The following is a 20,539-nucleotide window of genomic DNA, read 5'->3' on the forward strand; positions in this document are numbered from 1 at the left end:
ATTAATTTAGTGTATTATACAAAAGATGTATATCTAAAATAAAATCATGCATCAAGTAAAAGTATTGTTTTTAACCAAAAATATCCCTTATCCTACCATTAATATTTTTTCTTTTTATGTTTGTTTGTTTTTGTCATTCAACATTGGGACAAAACAAAAAAACATTTGTGAATATTGTAATATTTAAGAACTTAAATATACAAATAAATAACCGACAATGTCTGGTGCCCATATCTATAAATGTACCAAGTCCGTGTGTATACGTTTGAAATCTACGTAACTCGAGAACTGTTTGCCCCACCGACTTCAAATTGGACCCACGCGCTGCCGGGCCTTGAGTCGGTGGGACACACCGTTGTCCAGAACCGCCACAAAAAAGGCCCCTGCCCAGGCTCTGGACAGGGCCCAAATTAGCCAATTGATCACACCTGATCACCCCTAGATCCCCATATATGGAGCTGGCCTGTTCTGACATCACAATGATGTACTGACACCTGCATATAGACTCCATATTTGAGTATGGCTGACAAAGAACTCCATACGGACAATTAAAGGGACACAGACATAATGCATTTCCAAGTAGACCAGTGCACAACGGGCACCGCTCTAGTTCTAAATAAACCAGGACAGGCCACGGATTTAAATATGCAACACTTCCCGAAATGTCTTACCAAAATAAGCAGAAAACCGATCGGCTATGGGACAAAAAAACTATTCATTTTTGGCCGAATCATTCGTTCATATAGCCGATATATATTTCCCCTATTTTTCGTAGCGATTGTTCTATATTGTTTAACAATAGAACAATCGCTATGAAAAATAGTATCAATAAATAATCGCATTCCCCTACTAGTAATACCTGTCGTACCCTGTCCTGTCAGTAGGTGGCGCCCTCGCTCCTCTCGCGGTGGCAATGAATAATCGCATTACCCTAGTAATACCCGTCGTATCCTGTCCAGCCAGTAGGTGGCGCCCTCGCTCCTCTCGCGGTGGCAATGAATGATCGCATTACCCTAGTAATACCTGTCGTATCCTGTCCTGCCAGTAGGTGCCGCCCTCGCTCCTCTTGCGGTGGCGGCTGTGGTGGTGGTGGTGGTGTTGGTCGCTGAGCTCCATGTACTGGTACTCTGCCCCGCCCCCCTCCACCATGTCGGCCAGGCGGCCCATGGACTGGGCGCGGCGGCGCGCCGACGGGCTGCTCCGCCGCAGGGTGTTGGAGCCGCTGACCGACACGCGCGTCATCTCCGCGATGACGTGCGAGATGTAGTCGCCGTGTCCGATGACGCTGCCCCGCACGATGCTCTGGAAGGGAAAGGAAAGGACGGGACACGATTCAGGGTCAGAGGTTGAGACCCGAGGCCCGGAGTCTATACAAAATGTCTTTCTAAAATCATGACATTTCTGGGGGGGAAAAAAACGTTATGTTTCTATTTCTATATATCAGTGGTTCTCAAACTATTTCATGTCGAAGACATGAATTGTATGTGTAATTGGCCGCCGACCCCCGTCTGAAAATATGTTGTTCTATATAGGGAGCAAATATATGAGTTAAAAATGTTTTGCTGCGAAATAATATATACTCTTAAGATTTGCACACGTTTTCACGATTTTTCAAAAATAGCAGATAAAGCTCGGCTATAGTCAATAGCTATAACGTTTAAAATAATGGTTAAAGTGGTTAAACGCTAAGGTGACACAGATGAGTGTCATCTTTTATTATTCTGAATTCTGAATACCCATAGACTTGTTTAAGGCGTTAAGGTTGAGGCATTCAGACAATTTATGTCGGATCGTGACAAATCATGACAATAATTACAATGTTTTGGCCCGATCAAATAATTAGTAAGAAGAAAAACAAAACAAATAGTGTTGTATCCTGCCTTTACTTTCTTCTTTCAAATTATTTGATCGGCACAACATATTGTGTTGTCATGACTTGTCACGATCCAAGTTGGCTTTGTCCGCGGCGTAACCGTCTTTATATAAATACTTTTTGAAAAGCCTATGAAGAAAATAAATGGAGAATCATTTCCTGGGCCACTCGTCGTTCTGAAAGGGGGCGGGACTGCGACGCTCTATTGACCCATGACGTGACGTCCCGTGGCCTTCCGATTGGTCCCTGACTGACTAACCAGCAGGCTCTTTCTGCCTTGTTCCGCCCCTGGTTCCGCCTTGTTTACGTTGAATTTGCTAGAACATCTTTTTTGGAAAGAAATTTAAACAAACATGATATGCCCGGTCACCATGCTCCACCTGTGATGTTCCTTTTTACTGACACCACGTTTAAAATAAGAATTGAACGCACAGAATACCAATACGAAGCAACTGAAAAAAACATGTTATTTCAATGGTAGTGGATGGATTTTTGTCCAACCACGAAACGGCAACCAATGGGTGCGAAGAGGGGCAGAACCACGGGCGGGACTTGACAAAGGGTGAATTGTGTGAGAAGCCCATGCAGCGTTAGGAGACATGGAAGCAGGTTGGAGTCCATACCATTCCAATGGAAGAGTGAACATGAAGCAGGTTGGAGTCCATACCATTCCAATGGAAGAGTGAACATGAAGCAGGTTGGAGTCCATACCATTCCAATGGAAGAGTGAACATGAAGCAGGTTGGAGTCCATACCATTCCAATGGAAGAGTGAACATGAAGCAGGTTGGAGTCCATACCATTCCAATGGAAGAGTGAACATGAAGCAGGTTGGAGTCCATACCATTCCAATGGAAGAGTGAACATGCCTCTGAGCCAATCGTTGGCCCCATATATATGCATGGCCAAATATTTCAACTAATAATAGCCGTGAGCCACACAATTTTCCCAACATAGAAAACTAATATAGTGAAAAATACAAAACAGATAACCTTTTGTACGCAAATAGGGTATCACAATATGACTCTGTTGATACAGCGAAACAGCCTGCAGCTTCTGCTCTCTCTGTGCGTGCGTGCGTGCGTGTGTGCGTGCGTGCGTGCAAACAAAAACAGGCTCTTCTAGTTGAATGCGGTGGCAGACCTATACATACACACACACACATGACATTCAATGACTTCCTGCAACAACACCACACAGCTTACATTACACATGTCATATTACATTACTTGTCGGGCGGGAAAACCCATATCTCCACATCTCAAAACGTTATGTTCTTTTTCATGAAATGAATGGCCTCCCTTTGACGTGAAAAGCTCTGAAAATATAGCCGAGCCACAAGTGTGCGACGCATTCCGTTATTATGAGCATGTAGCTCGGCTATAGAGGGTATATGCACATGCATAAAGTGAGTGGCAAAGGCAAAGTGAGTTTAATGTTGTCAGTGGTGGAAAGTACCACTGACAACATTACTTTTACTTATACTGTACCTAAGTACAATTTTGAGGAACTTTACTTGAGTATTTCCAATTTCCAATACTTCTTCTTCTTACTTCTACTTCACTACAATCATTTGAAAACTTTAGTTACTAGTTACTTTGGCCACTAGTTACTTTTAACCACTTCATCCCTATACATTTCGGCCATTTTAAAATAGCAGATCTACAAGCTCACAATGCGTCGCAACGTCCACATTTTGAACTTGTGAAATGGCACATTCTGCACAATGAGTACTTTAAGTACATCTTGATGCCGATACTTTTGTACTTTTACTCAAGTACATTTTCAATTCCGTACTTTTACTTACAATTGAGTACTTTTTCCACCACTGGAATGTTGTCTAATGCAATCAGATCTGACTTTTCTGTTTGGATGTACAGTATGGACTGTCAAGGCCAGAAAGTCGGGGTTTTTTTTGCCACTCAATAGGTCCCGCATAACGTCCGGGTATGATGGCGATGTCACACGATACCTAGCCTCGATACCCAGGCTTTCATTTCGTCTGCGCGGAAATTGAAAGCCTGGAGGAACGCATTGGCTGCCTTGGTCTAGAAGTGGGAGTCAACGCTTCCGGGTGGGCGTCGCTCCAAATTATGTGACGTAGCGCTTCACTAGGTGGGAGAGGAGTGGCCAGGGCTGACGGACAGATCGGTGAGATCCAATCAGGGCGTGCGCAAATCTCAGCCGCGACCCACCCCTATAGACCAGAAACTTAACACGTTAGCTCAGGCTACACGATACCCAATACACAATGTTTTAGAACATCAGTGAACATGGTTAATGCCGTGTGTTGAATCGTCAATATTGAACCGATGAAAAGTTCTAACGAGAGCTGGATCCGTTGAGAACACAGGTGTATTTTGTATTTCCATTTAAAAAAAAAATAATATTAAAGGTTAAAGTCCTATACTATTTGTCACATATAACATTGCTGTTATGTGACATTTCTTTCACGCATTTGACCCATCTCTTGGAGCGGTGAGCCGCAGGGCAGAATCATTTGTAGTTGGACCCTTGACCCTTGACGCTGAGTGGCAAACGGAGAGGTCCCGTTTTTACAGTCTTTTGGTATGACCGAGGCCAAGGGGATGCAGTCTCAGGGCGGATCGACCTTCTGAAACACAAGGCCTCATGCACACTGAGCTGGTATACAAACAGGACATGGCAGTAACGAGGTTTCCAGACGACAGAGAGAGACCATGTGTCATATTGCGTTACGCGAGGAGGAGGCATTGTTGTGGGTGTGTTGTACTCGGCACTGTTAAAACTATACAAAAGCAGGTTTCATTCCGGGGCTGTCGTTTTTGTTGTCCAAAATGAGTTAATATAGCACAGGCACACACTTTACTAAGAGCATGTCTGAAATAAGTGTCAGAGCTGAAATCGACATGTTTATATGAAATGAATGCTTAAACATGTAGCTATAGGCGTAAATGTCCACAGAAGTGAACATTTCAAGTCTGTTTTCTCAACTCGCTGTTTTCTTGCAGTCGCTTTACCGCAATGTTGTGACGAAAAGTATAGAGCCGATTTAGTTCCTATACTCTCGTCTAATATGATGTGTGGGTCTTAATAACCGAAAGAATGAAGTCGCGGATACAAGCGGGTGGCTGGCATCTCCCTTAGAGATATAGGGTGAGAACTGTTCAGTCACCCGAGAGAGAGACTCGGAGTAGAGTCGCCGCTCCTTCACTCATAAAACCTCAGAGTCGTTGTGTTTCAGCTGTTTAACCCTCCACACCAAACTTCTTTGCCGAAAATAGCCGATTGTTCCCCCCGCAGAATATGGACGCTGGGTTGCAAGCGTTAGTATTTAAAAAAAAATCACACCCGTGTGAAGTGAGCGGCACTCTTATCATCGTACATCATGACGCAAATTCTCCTTTCATTGTCAATGGGAATTTGTGTATTAAAGACGAAAATATACACAAATAGCTGAATATACAGGAGGGGCTAGCGACCATAAAAAGAGAGAGAGAGAAAAACATTGTTATGCTTTAGCTGTTGAAAAATAGCAAATATACAGGCTCATAGCGCGCCACTCGCACCGAGTGGCGCGCTATGAGCCTGTAGGTCTGCTATTTTTTTTTAATCGTGAAAAAGTGCCACAAATCTTTGAATGTATATTCTTTCACAGCAAACGTTTTTAACTCGAATCTTTGCTTCTGGGGGAGGTCCCTGCAGGAACAACATATTTTCAGATGGGGGTCGGCGGCCAAATATACATATAATTATTGGGGTCCTTGACATGAAATAGTTTGAGAACCAACTGACACAGAAACATTGACAGAAAACTATCAGGATTTAGAAGACATTTTGTAGAATCATGCTCGGGTCTAAATGGGTTACTGTAAGTAAATGCATTGAGTTACTGTACTTTACCCCACTGGAATTAAGGATCAAGGTTTCTCACAGCGTGTGTGTGTGTGTGTGTGTGTGTGCTATTTATCCGGCTTGACAAGTTACTTTTAGACACATATCACATAGCTGCAGGGGGAGGATGTTCTTTTAAAGGACAATTTCACACGCTTTGTTGAACATATCATCGTCTCCATGGTAGACTCACACACACACACACGCGCACACACACACACACACACGCACGCACGCACGCATGCAGACACACACACACACACACACACACACACACACACACACAGTTCGTCGGGTGCACAACGTTGGTGTGGATTTTCCCACGTGGCATTATACTGTCAACATTAAAAACATGCAGTCAGCTACACGCATGCACGCATGCGCACGCATGCACACGCGCACACACACACACACACACACACACACACACACACACACACACACACACACACACACACACACGCACACACACACACACACACACACACACACACACAGTAGCTCTCTAAGATGTGTATACGAGGAATACGACATAGACATATACTGTATTGTCTATGACACTGTTTATTAATATCTGTCTGTCTGTCACTGTCTGTTTTCTTTTAGGTTTTCTGAGCTCAATTTCACCCCAAAAACCTGAACTTTTAACATTCAGTAGATTTTCTGTGGTCTGTGGTATTCTGGCTCAAACAAGTGCTCTGATTTTCCTGCCGTTTGTGATGTCACAGCCTGCAAATCCCATATAAGTCAATGGGATTTGCCAGCAGATGTCACTGTTTTCACTGGTTTGCCGGTTTTCATTGCAGCTCAAAAGGCTTCCAACCCCAAGAGAAAACTCCAGCTCACAGAAAACCCACTGAATGTTCAAAGTTCGGCTTGTGTGGGTGTAATCGAGGTCATAAAACCTCAAAGAAAAGAAAACTAAAAAGAAAACTAAATGAAAATTAATGCCATGAAACCTTTAACCCATTTAGACCTGACGATTCTACAAATGTCTTCTAAATCCTGACAGTTTTCTGAAAAACCCTATGTTTCTATATCAGTCATTCTCAAACATTTTCAAGTCAAGGGACCCCCAGAATGATCTGTATTTGGCCACCGGGCCCCAATCTCAAAAATATGTTGTTCCAGGGAACCTCCCCAGAAAAACAAAGATTTGAGTTAAAAACGTTCGCTCTGAAAGAATATACAGTACATTCAAAGATTTGCGCCTATAAATTTTCACGATTAAGCAGACCTACAAGCTCGTATAGCGTGGCACGCGGCGCCGCGCTATACGAGCTTGTAGATCTGCTGTTTTCCAATAGCTTAAAGTGTAACAAAAATGCTTAAAGACACCAAAAGGCGTTTCCCGTCCAGAATGGGTTTTAAAGGTATATTCAGTGATTTCACTTAATTCAAATATCACTTATTTTTTTTGTTTTGTTGTGATAATCCTCTCTACTATAGAGTGTGCTGACCATATAAGGAGTTCCCCGGGGGGTCAAAAAACCTTAGGTTTCGTTTTTGGCTCTCTATCCTGATTGGATGAAAGGCTTAGGTCCCAGCCAAAAACGAAACCTACGGTTTTTTTTGAGTGAAATCACTGAATATACCTTTAAATCCCCTCATTATGTGTACCTTCTTGGGTCCCAGCTCCACGTCGGTGATCCTGGAGGGGTCCACCACGGGCTTGGGCCTCCGCAGGGTGTCTATGATGCTCTGCCACTGGGAGGGCAGGCCCACGTAGCAGCCGCGCAGCGGGTCGAAGGACGTGTGCACGCGGTGCTCGAAGTCTCGCGGCGTGGAGATGTCCGGCCGCCGCCGCGGCCGCTCCTGCTGCTGCTGCTTCTTCCTGCGGAACATTCCGAGGCCGGCGGGGGGGTGGGAGGGGAAGAAGAAGACGACGGCGCTCTGGCGGCGGAGACGACACGCGGCGTCAGCTATATGGAGGGACGAGAGAGGAACAATATGGTGGAGGAGAAAAGGTCGGATACTCAAATTCTGCATGTGCTTAAAAAGGACAACTTTAGTTTTTTTTCAACCAAGGTTCATGGTTTGTTATTAGAGAAACTAAAAGATTGAGTGTTATTTTATTTTTTTTCATTTGCTGCTTTCTTTCGTTTTAGGGATTTTAGCGGTTTTTGACAGGGGGGGCGGGGGCATTCGAGCATGGGGCTAAATATGTCATTTTTTACGACATTTTATAGCGATTAATATTTTTATTATTTACTATAGTCCTAATAAACCCCTGGAAATTTCATCTGGCCACAAAAGATCACGAGATCTACTGAATGTGTCAAACTGACATATTGTGCCTATGACACAGTGTGGCTTCCCCCCAGTAGGCTATACCTTCACATCCAGTAGATCCTGTGATTTATTTGTGGCCAGGGCTATAGTAAATAATAAAAAAATACATATTTAGCACCATGCTCGAATGCCCCCGCCCCCCTGTACAAAACGGCTAAAATCCCTAAAACGAAAGAAAGCAGCAAATGGAGAAAAAAAACAACACTCATCTTTTACTTTCTCTAATAACAACCTAAAACATGAACCTTGGTTGGAAAAAACTAAAGTTGTCCTTTAAGTAAAAGTGTCAATAGAGCAATATAGAACCACTCTATCAGTTGTCACAAGGAAAAGTCTGTCGATGGCTTTGCGCTGCAGGCAGAGCAGCCAGCAAAACAAATCTTTGAAATAAATAAATAAAATCAGTTCACTCTGAATATATATATATATATATATATATATATATATATATATATATATATATATATATATATTTCTGTCCTCACTTTTTATCCTCAATACGTACTTTGCTCAGCCAATCGAATCATCGCTATATGGGGTGATCGGCCAATCAAATCATCGCTGATATTCACACAAAAACACACAAATCATGGCAAAAAAAAACTATTAGCGGTCCCAATCCTACCTTCAGCACAATGCCCAGGCCTCCAGCACGCCATCGTAGACACACACACACACACACACACACACACACACACACACACACACACACACACACACACAAAAACAAAAAAACTCACTCAAAAACACTCCCGCCCCCCCACACACACACAAAGAAAAAAACCTCACATGCTAGATGCACGACACAAACACACGAACACGGACATACAAACACTCACGCCTGCCCGTGCACACACACACACACACACGTACAGGCATCAGCTCATGTTTCTTTGCCAATACATGTCCACCCGCGCACGCGATAGCACACGCACAGAAACACACTGGCCACAATCACTCCCGCCAACACTAAACAGAAGGTCATCCAGTGGTCGTCCTCCATGTCTGGTGTAACAGCTGCGTAAGGTCCAGTTAGCTAATGAAGGTCTGGTTCAAGTCTATACAGTTGAGGTCTATGTAGTTCAAGTTGAGTTAAAGTCTATTACGGTCTAGTTCAGACTGTGCTCTGTACAGAAGGCTATAAGTGTGGTATACGGCTTAACTCCTCAGTAAATAGTTGTTGTCTCTCCAGCTCCGCCTCCATGATCAAATACAAACAAACCTAACCAGCTCTCTACCTATAACTCTATACTCTCTACACGTGGTTGACACCTCCTCCCCTGAGGCCCCTGGGACAGAGGACATTTTTGAGACACACCCCCCAGGGGCCCTTACGGCCACGCGGGAAGCCGTGCGGGCGTTCGTTTTGGCCTAATGAAACCAAATATACAACTAGAACGGCACTCTGTCGAGTGCCTACTTGCCCGTTGCACACTAGTAGGCCTACTACTACGTAGGCAAGCAGAGTACTGTCGACCGCTAAACGAACTTTCAAATCTCAGCCTCTCTGTAAAACATTGAAATTAAATACTAAAGGCTGTTTGATACACATCTTAATTACGTCACCATATATACCTCCGAGCAGACGCACATTCGCACCAGCACGGCAACAATACTTGCGCGCTCAGCTTGCGCAAGTAATAACTAAACACAAATCTCACTCGAATTGGATTTATACAATACTTTATCATAAGTAAAAGGAAAAAAAACCCCATAGACTTGGATGCCATATGATCTTCAAAAGCCGGGTGCATGCATGTGTTTGGTCCGACAGAACTTATTCCGACACCCTTAAATACCCCAAACCCTAACCTAACCTCACGGGGAATTAAGCCAAGGGTGAGTTATATAAGCGGCCACGAAGGTGTCGGATCGACCAACGTATGCAGCACCTCAAAAGACGCCCACATAGACAGAGGGACTCGGCCCAGCAGTTGTATGAGGATAAGGAAAGGCCTGTCGCTCGAATAAGATTAGTGGAATGGCCCTTTAATTAATGGCCTATAGAGAGGTCCGTTTATAAGGTCCTTCCTGCTGTGTTGATTTCTTTGGTGAAAGAAAAAGTAAAACATCAGAAAGAACCGCAGCAGCCAGTCTGCAAGGACCTTTAGAGTGGGATCCTATGGGGAGACACGGAGCTCCCCATATGTGTACACCGATTTCATCCTATCGTCACTATAGTATAGTGAACAATTAGCAGTCCCAATCCTACTTCCAGCACACCATCGTGGACTCTCTCTCACATACACACGAAAACAAAAAAACTCACATGCTAGATGCACACACACACACACACACGTACAGGCATCAGCTCATGTTTCTTTGCCAATACATGTCCACCCGCGCACGCGATAGCACACGCACAGAAACACACTGGCCACAATCACTCCCGCCAACTCTAAACAGATGGTCATCCAGTGGTCGTCGTCCATGTCTGGTGTAACAGCTGCGTAAGGTCCAGTTATAGCTAATTAAGGTCTGGTTCAAGTCTATATAGTTGAGGTCTATGTATAGTTCAAGTTGAGTTAAAGTCTATTACGGTCTAGTTCAGACTGTGCTCTGTACAGAAGGCTAAGTGTGGTATAAGGCTTAGTAGTTGTTGTCTCTCCAGCTCCGCCTCCATGATCAAATACAAACAAACCTAACCAGCTCTCAAACCTATAACTCTATACTCTCTACACGTGGTTGACACCTCCTCCCCTGAGGCCCCTGGGACAGAGGACGTGTCCCCCTAGATTCAAGAGAAGACGCACCAACGTCACGTCACCAGACTTTTTCCAAGACGCACCAAGTACCCAGTGGTCTATAGGTTTACTGGCGCCCCCCTCCCCCCTATTTTCACACTGTGTCAAGTACCGTGCCGAATTCAAATGGATACTACTTTGCATAACAACAGCTTTAACTGTTTACCTGAGCGCACGTAGCCTATACGGTATAGACATGCATACTTACAGCAGTAGGCTATGGCTCCAGTAGGCCATATTGCTGCTGTGTGGTGTTTGTTCAGCGCAAGAATAATAATGCCTCCTCTTCCATCAAACAACAGATTCGTTCGTGATTCGTCCAAAGCAAACTTTTTGGTTTCGCTATAGTGTGCGGGAAAAATGTTTTGTCCGACTATTTTAAGTCTGCTTTTGTGTCTGTGTGTCTAAAACTCTCATACGCTATTTAACAATAGGCTTAGGCTATGCAGCAGTTCTGTGTGCATGCCGCGATGCACGCACGTGCACGTGTGTGCGTGACGTTCCAACTTCCGTGGTACCAGTAAAAAAAATCACCATGACACCACTGCGTATGTATGTGTAATACAGTACATGTATATGTATGTAAGTTGTAAGTTCAAAGTACTATACTGTGGTCGGCTGGCTTTTTTTTTTTTTTTTACGCGTATGCTCGGATATACTGGCCGTCGATGGTGACGTAATTAAGACGTGTTGCAATGTCGGGTGAATTAAAGGTAATGTCTGTATGTATACCGTGTGTAATCTGTATATACACATAATAGTCTGGATTTTCGGTGGTGTGGTGACCACCGAACTACAACATGACGTCACTGAGCCGCGGTGAAGAGCAAACCACCGCCACCGCTCCAGCCCTTCTCTGTTCTGTTTTTTTACTCACCACCGCCGCTCAACGTTATTTCAGCTCCGGTGGTGAGGTGACCACCGAAGCGGTGGTCACCTCACCACCGAAAATCCAGACTATATGAATAGGCCTTAACCCCCCCCCACGCCCCACGGGGCAGCACACCTAAACCTAACCCCAACCCTCTCCCGACCCTTATAAACGCACCTCGGACCAATTCTCCTTCGAACCAATGATATGTCGAAGCAAGAGGACGCCTCCCGCTATGCTTGCGCAAGTAAATAACTAAACACAAATCTCACTTGAATTGGATTTACAATACTTTTACAATTTCATTAAAAAAAAAGGAAAAGCAACCCATAGACTTGGATGCCATATGATGGAATCTTCAAAAGCCGGGTGCAGGTGTTTGGTCCGACAGGCATAATTAGTCTGACACCCTTATACCCCAAAACCTAACCTAACCCTAACCTAACCACACAGGGAAGCCACGGGTGAGTTTTAAGCGGCCACGCATGTGTTGGACCAACGTATGTATGCAGCCCTCAAAAAACACCCACAAAGACAGAGGGACTCGGCCCGGCAGTTGTATGAGGATAAGGAAAGGCCTGTCCCTCGGATAAGATTAGTAGAATGGCCCCTTAATGGCCCGGAGGTCTGTTTTAAGGTCCTTGCAGATCGACTGCAGTGTTGTTGTTTTTTGGTAAAAGAAAAAGTAAAACATCAGAAAAGAATCGCAGCAGCCAGTCTGCAAGGACCTTTAGAGTGGGATCCTATGGGGAGACACGGAGCCCCCCATATGTGTACAGCGTTTTCCTCAACTTTTCTGTCCTCACTTTGCTCAGCCAATCAAAGCATCGCTTCTGGGGTGATCGGCCAATCAAATTATCACTAATATTCACACAAACAAACAATTAGCAGTCCCAATCCTACCTTCAGCACAATGCCCAGGCCTCCAGCACACCATCGTGGACTCTCACACACACACACACACACACACACACACACACACACACACACACACACACGAAGAAAAAAAGAACTCGCATGCTAGATGCCAAGTTGCACACACACACACACACACACACACACACACACAAAGAAAAAAAAACCTCACATGCTAGATGCACACCAACACGCAAGCACAGACATACAAACACTCACGCGCACGCGATAGCACACGCACAGAAACACCCCGGCCAAAATCACTCCCGCCAACACCAAACAGTTGGTCGTCCAGTGGTCGTCGTCCATGTCTGGTGTAACAGCTGCGTAAGGTCCAGTTAGCTAATGAAGGTCTGGTTCAAGTCTATATAGTTGAGGTCTATGTAGTTCAAGTTGAGTTAAAGTCTATTACGGTCTAGTTCAGACTGTGCTCTGTACAGAAGGCTAAGTGTGGTATACGGCTTAATAGTTGTTGTCTCTCCAGCTCCGCCTCCATGATAAAATACAAACAAACCTAACCAGCTCTCTACCTCTAACTCTATACTCTCTACACGTGGTTGACACCTCCTCCCCTGAGGCCCCTGAGGCCCCTGGGACAGAGGACATTTTGAGACACACCCCCCGGGGCCCTTACGGCCACTCGGGAAGCCGTGCGGGCGTTCGTTTTGGCCGAAACACGCCGCTTTGGCCGAAGTGGCAAAATCACCCTATAATGAAACCAAATATACAACTAGAACGGCACTCTGTCGAGCGACCGACGTATGCAGCCCTCAAAAAACACCCACAAAGACAGAGGGACTCGGCCCAGCAGTTGTACGAGGATAAGGAAAGGCCTGTCCCTCGGATAAGATTAGTAGAATGGCCCCTTAATGACCTGGAGGTCTGTTTTAAGGTCCTTGCAGATCGACTGCAGTGTTGTCGTTTTTGGTAAAAGAAAAAGTAAAACATCAGAAATGAATCGCAGCAGCCAGTCTGCAAGGACCTTTAGAGTGGGATCCTATGGGGAGACACAGAGCCCCCCATAATGTGTACAGCGTTTTCATCCTATATCGTCACTATAGTAATAGTATAATGACGATTTCACGACAATTTCACGATCAATTAAAATCCCTGTGAGTGTTTTTTTATCATGATAAACGATCAAAATCACACCCGCGGGAAGTGAGGGGCGCTCTTATCATCATCTCATTCTGGCCAATCACAATTTGCATCCTCACTTTTTACGCACTTTGCTCAGCCAATCAAAGCATCGCTTCTGGGGTGATCGGCCAATCAAATCATTGCTAATATTCACACAAACACACAAATCTGGGCAAAAACAATTAGCGGTCCCAATCCGACCTTCAGCACAATGCCCAGGCCTCCAGCACGCCATCGTACACACACACACACACACACCCACACACCCCCACACACACACACACACACCCCCACACACACACACACACACAAAGAAAAAAAAAAACTCACATGCTAGATGCACGGCACCAACACGCAAGCACAGACATACAAACACTCCCGCCCGCCCGTGCACGCCCGCCCGCACGCGTGCACACACACACACACACACACACACACACAGGCATTAGCTCATGGTTTTTTGCCCATCCATGTACACCCGCGCATGCGATAGCACACGCACAGAAACACACCGACCACAATCACTCCCGCCAACACCAAACACATGGTCATCCAGATGCCGTCCATGTCTGGTGTAACAGCTGCGTATAAGGTCCAGTTATAGCTAATTAAGGTCTGGTTCAAGTCTATATAGTTGAGGTCTATGTAGTTGAAGTTGAGTTAAAGTCTATTACGGTCTAGTTCAGACTGTGCTCTGTACAGAAGGCTAAGTGTGGTATACGGCATGTGCCTCTCTTGACTCCTCAGTAAAGTTAATTGTTGTCTCTCCAGCTCCGCCTCCATGATCAAATACAAACAAACCTAACCAGCTCTCTACCTATATATAGCATACAGTAAGGGCCCCCCCAGGGCCCTTACTAAATATACAATAACTAAACACAAAAATCTCACTTGAATTGGATTGCAATACTTGCAATACTAAAAAAAACTGGAAAAAAAAACCTCATACTGTAGGTCCTCATTCACAACGAAAACGTACGCCCAGGTGTAAAGGAAATGCGTAATGATATCGTATTTATCCGTCTGATCAAGCTGCGACAATCCCCCCGTGTCATTCAGCGAAGGTGGTGTAATGAGTTAAGTTGTGTTTCAAAGATCCCGACGACATTTGCTGTGCGTCTTTCCCTCGCCATCTCTCTCTCCCTTTCCTGTCAAACTATACTGTAAATCAAGCAATAAAACAGAAAATAATTAATACCGTAATACAGTAGTGAAAATATGCCCGATCTACACGTAGTAGTTGTAGATCTGCTATTTTCACTAATTTGGGTCCCGGGGCAAACATCAACATTTCTCTTTTGAGTCACGAGCTAAAAGGTTTGGGAATCACTGGTCTGGTCGATGTCACACAGATTTTGGGCCAGACTCCAACTCAACAGCTAACCCTAACTTTTAAAGACATGCCCCCCCCCAATGTCCTCTGAACGCCCCCACCCCCCTTAGGAAGTTGTAGCCTACACATAGACATAGAATAGACGCCTCATTCGCCACTGCAATTCATTGGAGCGACCTGTATCGAACAGAGGGCGGAGGCTCATTATGTTCCTTGGCACCAACACGGAAACTTACCCTCACTTGAGAGCATTCGCCCCAGAGCCGGAAGAGGTGTCTATATGACGCCAGGGCCCAGGAAATAATTCCCAATGCATTTTTCCTCATAGACATTTCAAAAAGTATTTATTTAAAGACCTTTTAAGCGTCGTACAAAGCCAACTCGAGTTGTGACAAATCATGACAACAACAAACACAATATTCTGGACCAAACAAATAACTACAAAGAAGTAGAAAAAAAGTGTTGTAACCTGCCGTTTTTTTCCTTCTTTCTAATTATTTGTTCGGCCCAAAAAATGGTGTTTGTTGTCATGAGTTGTCACCACTCGCACTGCGCAACAAGCATGGAATACGGATGTGTATATTACAGGAAACTCTCGTTAAACTTTCCAACAAACTCCGGTAAACTCCCGAATTGTACCATCACACCTGTATATTACCGTATATTACTGTACATGCTCGCTAAACTTGAGGTTTACGGGCAAATCTAGCGCCCATAATTGCCCGTTAACTCACACAGTCTCGAGTTTGCTTAAAAGGTCTTTAAATAAATACTTTTTGAAATTAGGAATTATTTCCTGGGCCTGGCGTCGTCATGAAAGGGGGCGGGACTGCGACGCTCTATAGTGGTACCCTTGTTTAGAAACACTACTCTAGCACAAACACTTTCACTCGCAACACGCACATGATGTACACACTCGCATATACCTATGCACGCAAACACACACACGTACACACTTACACTGACACACACAGAGTCCCTTCCTTCCAGGATGTATGCGTCATATCATATGCCAGCCAGCGTGTTTGTTCTGTTTTACAACAGTGTGTCTGTATATATATTGTGGACCTTTTAGTATCATGACGACAAACACCATTATTTATTATCTTTACATAACTGTAGATGATGAAATGATTGTGTACGTTATAGCTTGTCTTTAGTTAGTGTGTGTGTGTGCGCGTACTGTATATATATATTGAATTTTGAAGTGAATAAAGTCAGATTTAATTACTCAGGTTGGGGAAGTCTAGCATGCTCTTATATAAAATAATATACAGGGAGTATACAGCAGCAGCCGATGATACGTTTACATTTAACCCATTTTGGGTGTTAGTGAAAAATAGCAGATCTACAAGCTACGAGCTTGTATAGGTCTGCTATTTTTGAAAAATGACTGAACGACTGACATAGAAACATATAGCTTTTTCAGAAAACTGTCAGGATGTAGAAGACATTTTTAGAATCTGATCTCAGGTCAAAATGGGTTAAGTAAAAAGTTTTCCACCACTTCACATGTGTACTGTAGTTCTCTCTCACCTGTCAGGTGTTATAGGTCTCTCCACTGTTGACTCTCTCTCTCTCTAATCCGACATTACCATGTACTCATCAGTGTGATCAGGTTCAGGTGCCATAGTGTCTGCCTTTCCGTCTGTCTGTCTCCCTTCCTCTCGGTGCAGGACAGACAAACGTGCATCTCCTCCATACATTTCCAACTCCTACATCCTTCCACTCTGCCACGTTTGATTTACCATAGACTCCAACAGGATTTGTCTCCTCTTTTCCTCTCAATCCCCTTCTTCCCTCCCCTCTCCTGCTCTCCTCTCCTGTTTGTCTTTAAGGAGCGGTGATGTTTGTTTAATGCGTTTTGTTTTAGGCAATTGAGCCATGAACATTACGGCCGAGTATAGCCGATCTGCAAGGTCACGACATGTCACAGCGCAACTCATTGTGTGGTTATAGATCTGCTATTTTCACTACAAAATATTGAAATAGGGCTCAAGTGGTTAATTCATAATGCTGGATAGGACACTGTCCTCCGGACACTTGACCTCAAAGTCAAGGCAAAAGTAGACTGGAAGTAGGCTTTCTATGGCATAGGCAGCTCCCGGCAGGATCCGCCGGGAGAAACTAGACGCAGCTGTGCGACATCACATGAGACTAATTAATTAGAGCGACAGAGAGAGAGAGAGAGAGAGAGAGAGGAGTGTGTGTGTGTACCAAGGGGCCAGTGAGGCGCTCCAACGTTGAAGCACTGGGCCCTAGTGGTAAGAGGAAGGACTGCAGGCGGACCCTGCATTCCAGACATTCCAGGTGACTAAAATGTGACTAAAACTAAATGAAGTTTCAGTCCAAAGACTATGACTATAACAAAAAAAATTAAATTTGCTGCCAAAAACAACACTACATGACACATCCCGCACAACACCACACCATGCAGCGCCTCCAACCAAGCAGTCTCAAACTCCCCTGCCAACGCCTACAACAAGGCAGCACAAGAGAGAGAATATCCCACCTCTGAGGAGTGGACAGATCTCCAGAGATGCATGGTTGGGTTGGCATGTCATGAGAGCACCACTGATAGAGCAACAACATATTTTTTTCCCCCCAGAAACATTAGTTAGAATTTAGAAGACATTTTGTAGAATCGACCTCAGGTCGGTTGAGTATAGACCTAGTAGGCTACAGTGTGACGTAAGCCTACCCAAACTTGTTAGCTCAAGACCCAAACAAACCAAGGCCGGCCGGGACCCAAACTAGTGAAAATAGCTGATCTATACAAGCTTTGTTTCATTTCATTTTTTAGTCAAAAACTAAATGTAGGAAACCAACAATAAAGGGAAACAGTGTACCCGCGACCCACACAAGGCTCCCGAGCCACTGCTTGGGAAACAGTGGGCTACACAGTACTCGAGTCCACACACACTCCTCAGGCGAAAGGAGAGCAGAGCTCCGAGCATCACACCCAAAGACCTGATTAGAGGAGAACGGACCATCAGCATCAATTAAGACTGATTAGGTCCAATTAGCTGCATGGGAACGACGCGATGTCACCAAGTGGAGCTATACAGTAGTTAGTATAGGATCAGAGAGAGAGAGAGAGAGTGCGAGGGGGGGGGGGGAGGGGGGCAGAGAGAAAGACACAGACAGACAGACAGACAGACAGAATGAATCTAGGAACCAATTAGTAAAATAAATAATAAAAGAAAGTGCCGAGTCTGTCTTGACAGATTATTGTACCAAGGGAGTGCAGGACACTGAAAAACATTTCCGCCGTTCGTTCCAAAAGTGTATCCTAAACTGACCTTTCCTATGTGTTGTTACGTACGACCCTTGGTGTCACGTACGGCCTCACTGCAGCCTCACCACCTGGACTGAAGACAGAACACGCACCAACACAATAATAACCCCCCTACTACTAATATCACCTCTCACTACCATTAACCAAAAGTATAATAACTCTGATAATAATAAATATGGCCAGGGGCCATCACAGTGTATTATGTGTAACTATACGTCTGACAGCACATCATGCACTATATTCTTATGGCTCTGTCGCAATTCCCTGTTTTAATTAATTGAACACGCATTGTTTTTGTTTCATCGCACGGTTTGGTTGAACGCTCGATTGTGATTGGCCAATCGCTGGATTTGAGGGGCGCTTATAGCCTATAGTTGAGAAACAGTGAACTGAATGACCTGGTGACCTATGATGATGCGATGGCCGTCCATGTCGTCATTTACTGACAACTTTTTGAAACTCAACAGAAAAAGGGAGTTACAGTCTCAAGAGGGGGAATTTAAGTCATTATTATTATTAGGAAATGATTAGTAGTCAATGGACCATTGGTTGAGAAACAATAGGATATAGCAGCCTACACATGGGATGCAAAGCCGTGGTTACATCTTAGCCCATATCCCCAACCCAACACAAAAGTGGTTCACAGGTTGATTCTATAGTCAGGGTGGCGGTCCCCGGGTTGGTTCTATAGTCAGGGTGGTGGTCCCTCGTTCACAATCAGTTGAAAACCCCCGGACCCCCAAATGTGCCGACCTCGTCACATTATACACTTTCATCACCGTAATAATAAGCAATGGAATCCTTTGGAGATCAATCAAATGGATGAAGACCCCTCTGCTTTGTTATAGCGTCAGGGTCTATAATCTCCCTGTCGGGGCTTATTTTTGAGTGGTGCAACCAGCAATGTCCGTGTTGGTTAACCTATGTGTGTGACTATGAGCAGCAGTAGGGGCAAAAGTGGCGCTGTTGTGCCAGAAACAGAGAGAGAGAGAGAGAGAGATAGTGCTGCACTGTTGCCTGCTAATTACAGAGAGAGAGAGAGAGAGAGAGAGAGAGAGAGAGAGAGAGAGAGAGAGAGAGTACGGGGGGAGGGTGGCAGGGGGAGAGGGGAGTTTGCACCACTCAGTTCACACAAGTGAGAGAGAGAGAGAGAGAGAGAGAGAGAGAGAGAGAGAGAGAGAGAGAGAGAGAGAGAGAGAGAGAGAGAGAGAGAAAGAGAGAGAGAGAGAGATAGAAGTTGTAGAAGTAGAAACAGCAGCATGTGGGTTGTGGTGACAGGTTGACACCCAATGGAGCACAGCCACCATAGAGGCTGTCAATCATGATGTGTATTCCTGCATACATTGTTATTATATATATATATATATAGTATTTTCCAAGTGCAAAACAAAAACGCATAAATAAATTGAGTTGTATTTTGTTTGCATTAATTTACCCTTTAGGTCATTTCTTTTTAGCCGACCTACAAGCTCACGTGTTGCGCTAAACAGCTCTGTTGGCACACCTCTCTTATTCTAGTTATTTGTGCGCACATTGGCGCATCCTGTTATTATTAATTTGGTTTGTTTTAATCAGTTTTAAAATAAAAAATTAATCAAGGATTATAGGATTATAGCATCAACACCTGCCAAAATGAGTTTTTGTCGAGTAAATCAACTGCCGATTTAGTTGACTAAAATATTATATTTAGTCAACTAAAGCTGGACTGAAACAGATAGTGTTCAACACTGCTGTGTAGTCCAGTGAAAATAAAAAAATACAAATACATAGAGATACAGTACATGTACAGTATGTATGTTTGTAGATGTGCAATTGTGTGTGTGTGTGTGTGTGTGTGTGTGTGTGTGTGTGTGTGTGTGTGTGTGTGTGTGTGTGTGTGTGTGTGTGTGTGTGTGCGCGCGTGAAAGAGAGAGAAAGAGAGACAGAGACAGAGAGAGAATCAGGTGACTAACATACCTGGAATCAATCAGTAGCAGTTCTACATGACCAGACAGCTACCTGACACGCTGCTTGCACTCTACTGTTACTAATATTACTGCTACTAATACTACACATTACTACTAATATTAAATTAATAGTACTACTAGGGATGGTATAGGCTCCTAAAGAAAAAGTGTGATTCTTTACCTTCCCTCAAAACCCCTCTAAAAAGTGTATTGTAACTGGCCCCTGTAAAAAGTTTAAAAAAAAATCAGACCAGT

The 20,539-nt window shown here is 44.3% G+C and overlaps 1 protein-coding gene across 1 annotated transcript in view; it reads right to left on the reverse strand.

The window, feature by feature from the left end:
- The window catches only part of LOC308334542 (serine/threonine-protein kinase PAK 6-like), a 40,823-nt gene that overhangs the window by 16,629 nt on the left and 3,655 nt on the right, over nt 1–20,539 (reverse strand). The window contains exons 2-3 of the mRNA XM_080791340.1: nt 7,366–7,667; nt 1,024–1,302 (exon numbers count right to left, since the gene is read on the reverse strand). Coding sequence (XP_080647466.1) covers nt 1,024–1,302; nt 7,366–7,590 — 504 coding nt within the window. The 5' untranslated portion in view covers nt 7,591–7,667. The remainder of the gene's footprint in view (nt 1–1,023; nt 1,303–7,365; nt 7,668–20,539) is intronic.

The sequence above is a fragment of the Protomyctophum bolini genome (assembly GCF_963924005.1).
Source record: "Protomyctophum bolini genome assembly, chromosome: 19".
Taxonomy (NCBI): domain Eukaryota; kingdom Metazoa; phylum Chordata; class Actinopteri; order Myctophiformes; family Myctophidae; genus Protomyctophum; species Protomyctophum bolini.